The sequence below is a fragment of the Carcharhinus amblyrhynchos genome, chromosome 11 (assembly GCF_965287045.1).
Source record: "Carcharhinus amblyrhynchos chromosome 11, sCarAmb.v2.hapA, whole genome shotgun sequence".
NCBI lineage: Eukaryota > Metazoa > Chordata > Chondrichthyes > Carcharhiniformes > Carcharhinidae > Carcharhinus > Carcharhinus amblyrhynchos.
The window spans coordinates 79,241,567-79,254,391 of record NC_137334.1 but is presented as its reverse complement, the minus strand read 5'-3'; the positions used below and the strand labels follow the sequence as shown (position 1 = coordinate 79,254,391).

The window sequence follows — 12,825 nt, the reverse complement described above, 5'->3', positions numbered from 1 at the left end:
CAAATGGATATGGTACAACAATAATGTTTTTTTCTCTTTTCATTCACAGGTTTTAAGTCGGTCCGCCTTGTGTCCAACGAGGGGCGTACACACGATGGGTCGTACTTGGGCTGCTCTTGGTTGTTCGAGATTGGCCTATTGCTTCATGTCGTTAGTGTGTGCCTAAACTGGACCAGATACTGGGCAAGATGACAGCTCAGTGACTATCACTGATTGCTGTGCAGACACATGGACTTGGGCCAATGTCTGTGGGAGTTTGCGCATTCTCCCCGTGCTTGCGTGGGTTTTCTCCGGATGCTCCGGTTTCCTCCCATACCCCAAAGATGTGCTGTTAGGCTGATTGGCAGTAATAAATTGTCCCTAAATTAGTTTCCCTCAATGTGGATGGCCATAAAACATTAGACAAGGGTCATGGGTGGAGGGGGGGGGGGGGGGGGGGGGGGAGGGGGGGGGTGGGGCTGGTGGTGTTAAGATGGTGGCGCGGGCTTGTTGGGCCGAAGGGCCTGTTTCCCGGGCTGTTTTTGTTCTTTGTTCTTCTTATTTGATGGTACAAATGTAGCAAAAGGATATGTGATCTTCCATGTTGCTATGGAAACTAAATGCCAATTGCTGGTTGCAAAGAAGCAAACAAAGGTGTTGCCAGAGGCAATAGTTCCTGAGGCACAAATTTTATCTTTCTCGATATTAATTCTTGTGCCAGTTAAAGGGGATCCCTGGCATCCAGCAACTGTGATGTAATTAAGCAGGCTCTGCAGCCAATCACATTGACAACTTCTTATCAACAGTAAACCAGGAAGTATCAAAAAGTTTTATTTTGCAGTTCTTACAATTTTACAGAAAGCAGAATAAAGATTGAAAATATTTCATTTTCTATATCAATCTCATGTATTAAAAAAACTTAATAAAATAGTATTTATCATTTTAAAAAGCTATATATAACTTTAATGTGTGATGGAGAAACCTGACAATTCACATGTTTTTCAGGGCCAGAGAAGTTGTTCAGCAATAGTTATGACTTAGAACTGATTAAAAGCACCATTGCACCTCACTCAACAAGGTGTATCTGTATCAACAGTTTTTTACTTAAAAGTGGGAAGTTCACATCAAATCAATGATTTCTAATTGATTTCTATCTGTCAGGACTTCAACAGTTCAAGCTGTGAGGGAATGAGAAATCAGTGACAACAGCTTCTGAATTTTCACATTTAAGTGTGCATAGGTGGGTGCCAAAAGTTTCAAGAGACTAATGACAGTGAATATCTAAGTTTTGTCATCTTTGCTACCAAGAAATTCTTCTAAATTTACACATGCAATACTATGCAAACATGAAGAATTATGTATGACTGAATTAAATGGATTTGAAGTAAATGACAAGTGCTGAGTCCCAGCAATTAATTGGTCACAGTTTAGAAAATGTGTTATTTAATTTTTAATATGCAAGAAGTTAATTTATCAATAAGGCAACTGAATCTTCCTCCAAAAAAGTTTCAACCATCATTATTAAAAGATATATTAAAATGCTTTATAATCTATACGACAACTGTTTTTGAAACTTAACACTAAAATATTGGGACGAGATTCTCTGGCCTCCTGGCCATGTGTTTCTTGCCGGTGTTATGTGATGCGTTGTTTGGTAGCGGTGGGATTCCCTGGCCTCCCAGTGTGAATTCCCATTGATGTCACCCCACGCCAGTGGGAAACCTGCGGATGGCGGGGGTGTGCTGCCAGTGGGACTGGAGAATCCCCCTGGCATGAATGGCTGGAGAATTCTGGCCTTGTTCTTTATGATGTCTTGGGCTGCAATTCCCTATTTAGATTGATTGCATAATTCTGGCAACACAACTGATTTTGGCAGGAGGTCTGCTGTGAATTAGGTCTCACGCCGATACCCAGAGATGTCAAAATATGTTAAGCAAGCTTATAAATCAATTTCTGATATAAGCATTTAGAATTCTGAATATTGCTGAAAAAAGAGACATGTTACCAAAGCTTTTCACCCTGGACTCAACAGGGCAAATGCAAGAATTTCAAATTTCAAGCAATCAACTATTTTTACTACAGGAGGAAAGGTGCTGCTTGGTTGGCAAGTAGACTCAGATTGGTTGAGGCACTCTCATGGAGGAAGCAACAGGGAACTAAATGTTCTCTAAGCTCTTGGATAATTTTTTAAACGGCACAATTTTTGAATATAATCTTTTCGTTTTCATCAAAAGGGCTCCAGTTATATATGTGACTTCTAACGAGCATAAAGGAGCCACATTATAAGTTTGACTAATTATCTTAAATTAGTTGTTAGTGGAGCTATTAGCATACTCAGGATTCTTCAGCAAGTGCTATTTAATATTAAAATCACATCTAAAGTAGACAATTTGGTTTTGGTGTTGCAAGTGTAGACTGAGTATCACTAGAAGATTTTTTTTTGTTGAAGCTTTTTGTCTTGCAACAATTCATCTTTCAAATAATACTTGACAGTTAAATATCTATCGACTTCTCCAAGGCAATGCCTCTACCAATCAGTACTGTCTTCTCATACAGTATAAATTTGTTGATTTCCAATACATTGTATTCTTGAGACTGGCCTGATGAGTGTAAGGTGAAAAGCTTTGACAAAAAAGTCTCTCTTACAGCACTACCAAACAACTATAGGTGTAGACTGATTGAATATGGCCTGTACTCAGCTTCTTACAAACAATCAAAGGAAAATGCTGTTTGATTTGATCGACCAATTATTCAGATGTGTGGGCTGGAATTTTCTGGCATTCACGCCCCACTGTCGCTCTCCCTTAAGGACTGTTGGCCAAATGGATGGTCGGGAGTGCTGTAATCCCAGCAGTGCCAGGGATAGGAGCTGTGGCCACTATTGGAACTGCAAGCTGTACTGACAAAATTTGGCGCTCAGCCAAATCTCCATTCACCGCAGAAGGATCAGAGAATCCTGCTGATATGAACGGCCAGAAAATTTCAGCCATAGCCTTTATATCTTGTATTACACTGGCTTTGAAATTCATACACAATGTCATTCGGGATGTCTTTAGTTCCCTTTTGCTTTCTCTCTGGCAACATCTCAGCCAATCAGGATCAACTTGCCAACTAATCAGCACCCTTTTCTTCAGTATTAAAAACTGTTGAGATTAACTGAAAAAAAAATGGTTTCCTTGCAAATGGGAGCGGGGCCAGGGACTGGCAAGGAGGTCATTCATACAGTTTACTTGGAAATACATTTTCACTGTTCAACTCCTCATTCTACATCCTAGATGACAATGCCTCATGGTTAAGAAGCAAGACACAGCTTTTGTGTCCTCTAAGGTTATGCTGCTTCACCTCAGATTGGAAGCAGTGTCCATTGGCAGCCTATTGCTTGAAAACATTCCTGAGCAGATCATCAAAGATTGCAATGTGGAAGAATGCTAGAGTTATGCTAGAATATGAATGAAATTTGAACAGGTTGCAACTGGGATAAAGCTGTTTCTGACTCAAGCAATCCTGGTTTTGAAGGTTATTAAATATTCTGGATAAGCTCCGTCATCACAAAAAATAACAAAAATAGAAGGCTTTGTTACGTTATCCACTGCACAGTCACAAAGGTCAGCTGGATCTATCTGTGCATTTACTGGTGCTGGTTCCAGCATATCCTGTTGTCCTCCGCACTTCTTTGCAGTAATCACTCGTGCCTGATAGATGTATTTGCATCCATCAGCGTCAGGGTTGGAATATTTGTTGTCACATGAATATGAGGCATTCAAAGCAAAGTAAGTTCCTTTTCCAAAGTAAGTAGCTGAAATGTATGAAAAATATATCAAAATATATTATCAACTGAAATCATTGCTTGAACAGATAATCTGCTGACCTGCACCACGATGAAAAAGATGTGAAACTTCTCAAAGACCACAGTGAATAGAAAATGGATAAAAGTAAATTACTGCAGATGCTGGAATCTGACACCAGAAGAGAAAGTACTAGAAAATCTCAGCAGGTCTGGCAGCATCCATAAGAAGAGAGAAAAAGAACAGATATAGCCAGATCTGCTGAGATTTTCCAGCATTTCCTCTATAAATAGAAAATAACCTGGAAATTCCAGCACAACTTTAGCTGTTTTTAACATGGTAGGTTCAGTTTGAGTTTTGATTGGAGGATATCAACACTGGTGGGCCAGTTCTCAGTGGCTTTCCTCAGCAGCTATAGTTATTGAATTTTTCATGAGCACTGGAGCCTTGCTGTGGCATCGGGAAGTTGGGTTTCGCAGTGTGAATAAGGGGAAGATGAAAAATCGAGGATCTAAATTAAAATGGGGTCAGCAATAAAAAAAACGTCTAACACGTAAGGCACATACTTGGGATGGAGTGTGGGAACGCTGATACAGCTGAGAACGGAGTGTGTCCAGACATTCAGCTTCCTGGTGTTTTTGATCCTGATCTGAGGCCTGTGACTAATATGAGTAAATATCTGTCAAGGCCAAGTCTACAACGGGAGGGTCCACATTGAAAATTAATTCATTCATAGTATTTGGACATTAATGGCTGGGCCAGCATTTATTGCAGTTCCCTAATTGCTCTTGAACCCAGTGGCTTGGTAGGCCATTTCAGAGGGCATTCAAGAATCAACAACATTGCTGTGGATCTGGAGTCATCACATGTAGGCCAGACCAGATAAAGAACATTAGTGTTTCAGGGTCATCAGTTGACTTCTAATTCAAAATTTATTTCTATTGAATTGAAATTTCACCATCTGCTATGCTGAAATTTGAACCTGGGTCCCCAGAGCATTACTGTGCATCTCTAAATTACCAGTCCAGTGACAATACCACTACACCGTTACCTCCCCTAATCCCAAGCAGCATATCTCTGCCCATTGGAAGATGGAACCTCCTGGGTACATTCTGTGCATTTGTGAGTGCCAGTTCTTTCTTTGAGTGCTGACGCACAATGGAGATGTTTGCTGCACTTTCCATTGGTAGATCCAGGTCAATTTGCCTATTCTGTGGAGGTTCCATATTTAAAAAAAAGTGGGTGGGATTCTCTACCCCCTCACGGTGTGTTTCTCGGCAGTGAGAGTTGGCTAGCGATGGGATCTTCTGGTCCTGCCACTGTCAATAGGATTTCCCATTGAATCCATCAGCACGCCCCCATTGCTGGGAAACTCATGATGGGAGTGTGAATGGCTCAGTGAATGGCTAGGTGATGTTGCCCTGTGTTTCACCACATTCTATCACTTTATATCACAGATAACAATACAATGGGCCTGAATTTTCTGCTGCAATGCCACCAGAAATGTAAAGGTAACCTTGTTTAGGAGTTTAAATTAGATTTCCTGCTGCCCTACCATTAAGTAGGCTTCAATCCATCTTCAATTCTGTTTCATTTTCGAAACAACTTCTTTAGTTTTCACACAGGATTAACCATCCTTGCACATTCATTTGGGCGAATATTTCAGACCTCTATTGTCCCTTCCATTCCGATGAATAGGTTGGTGATGGGCCTGCACTCCATCCCACCAGCTACCCACCAGTTATTTAATGCTGGGGGCAGTGTTAGGTACTTCAAGCTGAGACCTCTGCTTCTATCTCGGGCAGATGTCCTGCCTTAAGGGCTGTTGGCAAAATGAATGGTGGGGAACGCTGTAAGGAGCGGTAGCCACCATTGGAACTGCAGGCTGGGGACTGACTAAGGAACCCAGAGCCCAGAACTTTGGTCTAATTAAAGAACAAAGAACAAAGAACAACACAGCACGGGAAACAGGCCCTTCGGCCCAACGAGCCCGCGCCGCCGTCCCATTGTCTCAGTGACCTATTCATGATTTTAGTCTACGCCTAATGTGCGAGGATCAGGGAGGTCCAATATAGGGACAATTTGTTACCCAATCAATCAGCCTAAAAGCGCATCTTTGGGATGTGGGAGGAAACCGGAGCACCTGGAGGAAACCCACGCAACCACGGGGAGAACGCGCAAACTCCCACAGACACAGGCCCAAATCCATGTGTCCGCACAGCAACAGAGATAGTCTGAGCTGTCATGTTGCCCTCGAGATGGTCCAGTTTAAGCACACTAACGACATGAAGCAATAGGCAACTCCCGAAGCAACATCCAAGAGCAGCCCACTACAACCTGCCGCATGCATGCCCCTTGCTGGTCAACAAGGTGGACTTAAATGCCTGTGGAGACAAAAAATTCATTATTAAACAGGCAAAGACTGTAACATCCCTGAGGCAAAAACGGAATCCCAAGCCTACAATGTTTAGTAAGGCCTGCTATATCCCCCTATATGTAGACCGCTCATGTGGCTGTCTAAGTGACTCTTAAACAACCCTAGCGTGCCTGCTTCCACCACCTTACTCGGCAGTGCATTCCACACCCCCACTACCCTTTGCGTGAAAAACTGCCCTCTAATATTTGTCTTATACCTAGCCCCCCTCACCCTAAGCCCGTGACCCCTCGTTCTATCCATTTCTAATAGCGGAAAAAGCTTACCACCATTTACTCTATCTATCCCCTTCATAATCTTATAAACCTCTATTAGATCCCCCCTCAGCCAACGTCTCTCAAGGGAAAACAGCCCAAGTTCGTTCAATCTTTCCTCATAAGACAGCCCTTGTACTTTCTCAGATTCTTACCATTTCTCCCACAAAAGCTTCGGTTGAAGCCAATTTTGTTCACTTTGTCGGATATTTCCTTTGTCGTCCCGTGATAAAGGATCTGCTCCACATTTAGCCCAGGATTCTTTCTTTCTGTAGCTTCTTTCCTGACAGAATAACTTTGCCAAAGTTTACGATTCTGAATCCTATCGATCTAGATGAGAAATTTATAAGTTGTCAGCTTTTAAAGTTAAAATAAAGAGATTGGCAGTCGTGACTTAAATTATTTCCACAAAATCCGGTTGAAGTATTACAGCATCGTACTGGATCTGGGAGGCAATGGTGGAAAGGGCAGGGGTAACAGCTATGACTGGGCTAAGGGTGAGGTTGGTAGTCCTCTGGGAGGTGGGGGAGAGAGGGGCACCATCAGTTTGCCTGATAACAGTCTAATATCAGATCAGTGAATGTAAAACCAGGGAACAAGTGGAAAAAATCGCTGTTCATTAAAATCCTTTCACTGGGTGTGGTCATCGCTGGCTGGGTCTTTTCCCCGATAACAGCTTAACAAACAGATCAGTGAATGTAAAACCAGGGGACAGGTGGAAAAAAGGGCTGTTTATTAAAATTCTTTCACTGGGTGTGGTCATTGCTGGCTGGGTCTTTTTCCCGATAACAGCTTAACAAACAGATCAGTGAATGTAAAACCAGGGGACAAAAGGGCTGTTTATTAAAGTTCTTTCATTGGGTGTGGCCATCGTTGGCTAGGTCTTTTTCCATTGCCCATCCCTATTTACCCATGGGAAGATGGTAGTTAGCTGATTTCTTGAACTGCTGAAGTCTGTGGGGTGTAGGTACACCAGCTGTGTTGTTTGAAAGAGAATTTGACCCAGAAACAGTGAAGGAAAGGCGACATAGTTCCACATCAGGATGACATATGGCTTGGAGGGACAGTTGCAGGTAGTGGTCTTCCCATTTATCTGCTGCTCTTGTCCATCTAGTTGGTAGAGGTTGCAGGTTTGCAAGGTGCTGCAGTGCATTGTGTAGTTGGTTCATGCCACTGTGCATCAATGATGGAGAGAGTGAAAGTTTGTGGATGCAGTGGGCTACTTTGTCCTGGATATTTCTTTATTTTTTCAATGGGATGTGGATGTCAATGGCCAGCATTTAGCCCATCCCTAATTGCCCTTGAGCTGAAAAGCCTGGTAGGCCATTTCAGAGGGCACATAAGAATCAATCAGTTTAATTCAGATCTGGATTCACAGGTAGGCCAGACCAGGTAAGGGGCAGTTAAAGGATGAGGGTAGATGGTGATTGGAATGAGATGGCTAGGGATGTGGGGGTGTTCAGAGGCCTTATGGGGTGGGGAATTAGAGGTAGAATGAAAGGGTTGGGTGAGGGGAAGCTTCCAATCATAGAGGAGTTGTCCATGTGGACATGGTGAATCCAGGAAGTAAGTGGAAAGGTACTAAACCCCTGGTCCAGACATCCCTCTCCTCAATTTAACCAGCAAGTTTCTCGAGACTCAAAGCTGAGGAATTGAACATATAAAACTTGAGATGCTTTTGTGTTACCATTGGTAGGAGGGTTTAAATACAGGAAATGCTTGCTGAGGTAAGATTTCTAAAATATACTACAAATAGGGAAACAAATGGGTATCAGATAAGTATTATATCTGTTCCACAAACCTTATCTATCACCTTTAGTTTAATCTTCACATACGTTACAACATTAATTGAGATTGTAACAATCTACTGCACGGGATAATGTTAAATAAAAAGCAAAAACATAGACAATTGCATTTTATTGACCATGCGTACCTTGACTATGTCAACAATTATCTTGTCACAAGATTTCCTGAACTTCTGTGCTACATCTTTGTATTCTGTGGTACTTGACTGAAGGGGAATTATTAAAACCTCCTGATTATTCATGTTCGTCCAATTTGTTGGAAGTTCAAACACCGCTGGAATGTAAAATAGAAGCAAACCCAGTAAGAAGGCACATTTCAACTCATGATCTATCTTTGCAAATCAGTTTAATTTAGATGCCTGCTTCACTCTCGTCTTCAAACATTAACTAAAATGAAACTCTAGAAGTGATTCAGTCTGAACTCCGCTTGCTGCAATGAAAACATTTGGGACATTACTTATAAAGGAACATAGGAGTAAGAGCAAAAGTAAGCAATTCAGCCCTTCGAGCCTGCTCCACCATTCAATCAGATCATGGCTGATCTCTTCCTGGTCTCAAATTCACTTCCTTACCTGTTCCCCGTATTACTTTAACTCATTTTTTTAACAGTAATATATCTACTTCAATAGACATGTATGTATCTAAGCAAGCTGAAATTTCCTTTCGGCTACTGAAAATAATTGAACGAAAACTCCCAGATATCAGTCTGATGTCGCAGTCTATTATTGAAGCCTGACTGCTTGCATTCCACTGTGTTCAAAGCTCCTAACATGGCAGCACCGCAGGGCTTTCTACCATTTCCCCATCAGTACAGAATCTCAGGCCTTCTGTGCTGATCGTAAGTACATGGTTATAAAGTTAGTTTGGGATTCCAAGTAGGGTAGTGAAAGAGAAAACACTGCTGTGTGGTTGAAGGGAAATACTTACAAGTGACACAGTGGTTAGCACTGCTGCCTCACAGTGCCAGGAACCTGGGTTCTATTCCTGGCTTGGATCACTGTCTGTGCAGAGTCTGCACATTCTCCCCATGTCTGCGTGGGTTTCCTCCAGGTGCTCTGGTTTCCTCCCACAGTCCGAAAGACGTACATGTTAGATGCATTGGCCATGCTAAATTCTCCCTCACAGGCACTGGAATGTGACAACTAGGGGATTTTCACAGTAACTTTATTGCAGTGTTGCTATAAGCCTACTTGTGATACTAAGAGGTGGTGGAGTGGGGTGGGGGTTTGCAGTGGTAGGAAGGGTGCAACTTAGTCGGAAGCGAGGATATTAATCTGGAAGAAGAAACTGAGAGTCAAATAACGAAATTCTAAGTGAGCTCAATGGCCGACATTGCTTTATCTTTTGTGTGAATCACAGCTTCTGAATATTGGTTTGACTATTTTGAGCTTATGCCCATTTCGCCGACTTTCGTAACTAATCTTCAAATATTTTGTGGTGGATTTCTGTTTGCTATTCAGGTTCAGTATTTTATATCCCTCTTCAGGATATCAAAGTTTATTTATTAGTTTCACAAGTAGACTTACATGAAGTTACTGTGAAAATTCCCTAGTCGCCACTCTCCGACGCCTGTTTGGGTACATTGAGGGAGAATTTAGCACGGCCAATGCTTCTAATTGGCACCATCTTTTGGTCTATGGAAGGAAATTGGAGCACCTGGAGAAAACCCACTCAGACATGAGAAAAACATACAGATTCTGCACAAACAGTGACCCAAGTAGGGAATCGAACCCGGATTCATGGTGCTGTGAGGCAGTGCTAACCACTGTGCCACCATGCCACCCTCTTGGATTTCCGGTTTCAAGTGACTAAATTTGTTCAAATCTATCCCAGTTAGCAAGGTAGAAATGTCACACAATGCGATAGCGGGTATCCTCAATGTGATATGCACTGATCACTCCTGCCGATGCATCTGCCATGGGTAGATGTGTGAGGGCAAGGTCAGTAGGATTTTCCCTCATGTTGGTTCCCTCACCATCTGTCGCGGATGCAGTCTAGCAGCTATGTCCTTCAGGATTTGGCCAGTTTGGTCATTAGTGGTGCTATCGAGCCATACTTGGTGATAAGACATCACCAAGTACCTTTCGCGCCCCCCCCTCCCCCCCAGAGTAAATTTTCTGCCCCTGCTACCCTCAGCGCTTTCTCCAAGTGGTCCGCAATATGGAGGGGTACTGTTTCACCAGGTGAATCTTGAAAAATCAGCACAATCAGTTATTCTTCCCCGGCTCCGCGCCCTCCCCCCCGGCTCCCAATCCTCATCATACTTCTCTTAATTTGTTCCTTCTCTTACTAAGATGTTGACTGAAGCCAGGATACAGTTCCACAAGGTCAAGCAGATCTCCATTACCTTCTCCTAATCTTCTTCAGTAAACTCAAATTACAGTATATCTGCAAATCATTCAATACTCTGGTCAAACCTAATCCAGTCCACACCCAAAATTCAATGTGTCATCACTTTCCATCGAGGATCACTTGACAGAGATCAGGGAGGACTCACCAAACTAACCTCTGTTCTTTTATGCAACTAACCCTGTCCTCAGAATTTGGATGGGTCTTTGTTGGGGAAGACTGTTGGCCCTACCACACTTCCAGCAGTGCTGTTATTAATAAAATGATTTCTAGACTTCTAACCTCACTCTTGTTCAAAGAGAGCTAGGAAATTTCTATTATTCATAAAGCAATTCAGATGAAAATTAATGAAGAAGCTAAAATGATTGAAGAACCCTCAAAATGATATATGCACAGGTTCCTATAATATCTTCTTAAAAAGATAACTATTTGTTTTAACGTACATGCTTCAAGACGTCTTCTCTTGATTTCCACTATGTTTCCTGTTGAATCCATTTCTTGCAACTTGTCAAAGTCAAAAGTGCACAACTCCCCATTTTTTATGTAAGCTAAGGTTTTCTTTTTATCCTGGTAAGCTTTCTCAAGGGCGAAGTTTAAGGACTGGTCGTAAGACTGAGCTGTTTCGTCGTTCACAAACTCCCACTGGACAGATTTCATCAACTGAGTTTCTTCCTCTCTTCCTCTGGCGGCCTGGAGCATAGAATTCACTGCTACAATGGATTCCAGAATATCAGCATTATGCCCATCTATTGTTATTTTCGTTTCCTCAATTTCAACTTTCAATTGATGTTTGTCGCAGAGATCTTCGATTTGTTGTCTTTCATCGTCTGAGAGGTAGGCTGCATATTCACTGCTTAATACCTTGCTTCCACAGTTCTGTTTAATTAATTCTTCAATATCCTTCTGAGTCTCACCAATGGCATTCTTTGATATGCCATATATCTCAACTACTCCAATCAAATGCTTTGCTGCTCTCAGAATGATTGGATAAACAGGCAGGATTGCATAAACAGGTTTCAGCGGAAGAACTGTTTGTGCTGAAAAAGAAACAAAATTTATGTTACATTCACAAAGGTATATCTAAAATAGCTTTAGGTGCACACTTCCTGGCAAATTCTTCCATTATGGAATAAGGAATCCATACTGGAAATTTAAGAATAAGGATAGAACGTATAATTTTATACTAAGGGCACCCTGCTCCCTAATCCCTCATATCAAGTCTTGCTACTTTATCTAGCCTCCTGGGAATGCTGAATTTCTACATTGGCTCTCCCTGTCAAATACCAAAATCTTGGCACAAGGGTTACAGAAACTCTGGGAAAAATAACCCAAATCTCATTTGCAACATCTTTCTGCCATCTCAGTGGCTCTTCAGTTGAGGCTTTGGCCAATGAGTGGGAGAGGCAGTGTTGAAATTCACCAGCTAAGAGCTCCTGTTAAGCAATGATTCTAAAACTCTCAACCTTGTTTTCAAATCTCTCCCTGGCCTCTCTCTTTCCTACCTCTGTAATCTCCTTCAGCCCTACAACCATACAATTCTGACCTCTTGGGCATCCCAGATTTTAATTGCTCTATCATTGGCTGCCTTTCCAAGGTCTCTTCTGCTTCCCCACCTCTTTCCTTAACTCCACAAAATCTACTTCCCTGACTAAGCCTTTCATCATTTGCCCTAATATCTCTCTCTGTGGCTCATGTCAAATTTTGCTTGATAATGCTCCAGTGAAGTACCTTGGAATGTTGAATGTTCAAAGTGCTATATAAATAGAAGTCATTCTTGTGGTAACAAGACTGGTCAATTGAGCAAATCAGCATTTCTCACAGGTCCCATCATTGCTCCTCTGAGATTATGGCCCCCGATGGGAGTTAGAGTGGATGAAGCTGACTTGGAACAGCTTGATGCCAACAGTGCAAAGTAAGGGTAATTACTGAACTGGGTTTCACGATTATAGACGACACTTGGAGGAGTATCGTGCTGAAATAGTTCCTTACCCGCAGGTTGTGAAGTTCTGAAGCGCTGCTCCATACATTGATGAAATGGATCCATCAACATCGGATTGAACAAAATAATCCGAATCACAGAAAGTGAGGGTTGTAGAAAGTCAACCACGTAATCACTTATTGCATCCAGAAGCGCATTCGCAACATCGATAGGATTCAGTTTTCCTTCTCCTAAACAGAAAGATTTGTGCAGTTAGAGTGTAATGAGAAAGTTCAATGAA

General features: G+C 42.1%; 1 protein-coding gene across 1 annotated transcript in view; it reads right to left on the bottom strand.

Annotated features, from left to right (window-relative positions):
- Window positions 1-642: 642 nt before the first annotated feature.
- The window catches only part of parp14rs3 (poly(ADP-ribose) polymerase family member 14-related sequence 3), a 58,506-nt gene continuing 46,323 nt past the window's right edge, over window positions 643-12,825 (bottom strand). The window contains exons 21-25 of the mRNA XM_080199408.1: window positions 12,596-12,775; window positions 11,050-11,643; window positions 8,386-8,531; window positions 6,608-6,782; window positions 643-3,775 (exon numbers count right to left, since the gene is read on the bottom strand). Of these exons, the coding sequence (XP_080055534.1) occupies window positions 3,474-3,775; window positions 6,608-6,782; window positions 8,386-8,531; window positions 11,050-11,643; window positions 12,596-12,775 (1,397 nt within the window). The 3' untranslated portion in view covers window positions 643-3,473. The remainder of the gene's footprint in view (window positions 3,776-6,607; window positions 6,783-8,385; window positions 8,532-11,049; window positions 11,644-12,595; window positions 12,776-12,825) is intronic.